This window comes from Gekko japonicus, unplaced genomic scaffold, assembly GCF_001447785.1.
Source record: "Gekko japonicus isolate JY-2015 unplaced genomic scaffold, Gekko_japonicus_V1.1 scaffold761, whole genome shotgun sequence".
In the NCBI taxonomy this organism is placed as follows: domain Eukaryota; kingdom Metazoa; phylum Chordata; class Lepidosauria; order Squamata; family Gekkonidae; genus Gekko; species Gekko japonicus.
In genome coordinates, this window is record NW_015177030.1 from 614,774 (window position 1) to 616,305 (window position 1,532).

The 1,532-nt window shown below is 61.5% G+C and overlaps 1 protein-coding gene across 1 annotated transcript in view; it reads left to right on the plus strand.

Annotated features, from left to right (window-relative positions):
* The window catches only part of PCOLCE (procollagen C-endopeptidase enhancer), a gene marked incomplete at its 5' end in the record, with an annotated part of 6,076 nt that overhangs the window by 886 nt on the left and 3,658 nt on the right, over positions 1-1,532 (plus strand). The window contains one exon of the mRNA XM_015427892.1: positions 272-533. Within this exon, the coding sequence (XP_015283378.1) occupies positions 272-533 (262 nt within the window). The remainder of the gene's footprint in view (positions 1-271; positions 534-1,532) is intronic.

Below are 1,532 nucleotides of genomic sequence, written 5' to 3' on the forward strand. Positions count from 1 at the left end.
TCAGGTGTAAAATGAGTCCCAGGAGTCAAGAAGCCCCCCCCCGCCCACGGTCCCTCAAGATACTTTTATCGGCAGGCAGCGGACAAAGGATGTTTACTTGTGTCCTCCTGGGTCTCAAGGGCTGTGCTTCAGAAATTGGCATCATGTGGAAGTGCGGTGTGTGTGTGTGAGGGTGGGGGGTGCTGGGGGGTGGGGAGTTTTCTGGCTGGGGTGCTGGCCCTCCCCCTCCGCAGCCTGACCGGGATGCTGGGCCGCCTGCTTGCCCCTCCAGGTGCCGGAGGGCCAGGTGGTGATGCTGTCTTTCCGGGTCTTCGACCTGGAGCCGGACCCCGTTTGTCGCTACGACTACCTGGACGTGTACAACGGACACCGGGCGCAGGAGGGGCAGCGCCTGGGCCGCTTCTGTGGCACTTTCCGCCCGGGGGCCATCCTCTCCACCAGCAACCGCATGATGCTGCAGATGGTCTCCGATGAGGGCACTGGGGGGCGAGGTTTCCTCGTGTGGTACAGCGGCGGACTCCCTCACGTCAACGGTAAGCACCTTCTTGCCTTTCCGAAGCCCCCCCCCCTGTTGGCTCTGGGCTCTCGGGGCTTCTGCGGTCCGTCTTGCAAGATGCCCAGAATCCTTTCATGGCCCTTGCCAGGAACAGAGGGGATGCTGGGAAAAGAGGCTCCGTTTTCTGTGGCTCCTTTTATGTTTACTAGTTTGGGATTCAGTGAACGAGGCGTTTCTTGAGCCTTGAGGATGTCGATTGTGTCTGGAACGAACTTTCCCCTCTTTGCCCCCACGTGACTCATGTGAATTCTAGAGAAATCTTGAGTGTTCACATGCAGCCTATTTACTGGGTGAGCCAGGAACACAGTTCAGGGGCCGGGGAGCTTTTGGAATCTCTTACCCAACAGCTGGTTAAATCTGTAAATTGTCACATTCTCTCTCCATTCTGGAACAGTCGAAGCCCCCAAGGAGGAGTGTCACAAGAGACGCCACGACTTCCCCCCTCCCCACATCACTGCCTAAAAACAAGGCCCTGAAGTGGGCGGGGCGAAGCTTCAGATCCACCCCACTGAGGCCACGCCTCCATCAGGACTTGGAACAGGAGGAGGCCTGGCAGGCAGGGGGAGGGGTGTGTGCGCTGGGACCCCCCCCCGTCTCATGCTGCTGCAAACCCCAACATCCTGGGCCCTTTTCTAGGACGCCCTCTGGGGCAGTGAAGATGAGGGGCCCATCGTATAGACTCTTGGGGGCTCTGGGAACCCTGGGACCATTGGGATGATAAGAGACCCCTGGGGACATCCCCCCCCCACTCATGGTGCCTCTTGGCGGAGTCTGGGGGGAAGGCCCCAGGGGGTCCCCTGCTGTCACTGTGGGAGGGTGTCCGGAGGGGCTCGGGAAACCTGAGGGACAGTAGGGGTGGGGCAGCCTGAGGGGCCTGCTGGGACCTGCCCCCAAAGATCCCCTCTCTTCTGGGCCAGCCGCAGAGGCGGGCTCGCCCCCCCCCCCCCCTCTCGCCGCCGCGGCACGCGGGCGCCAT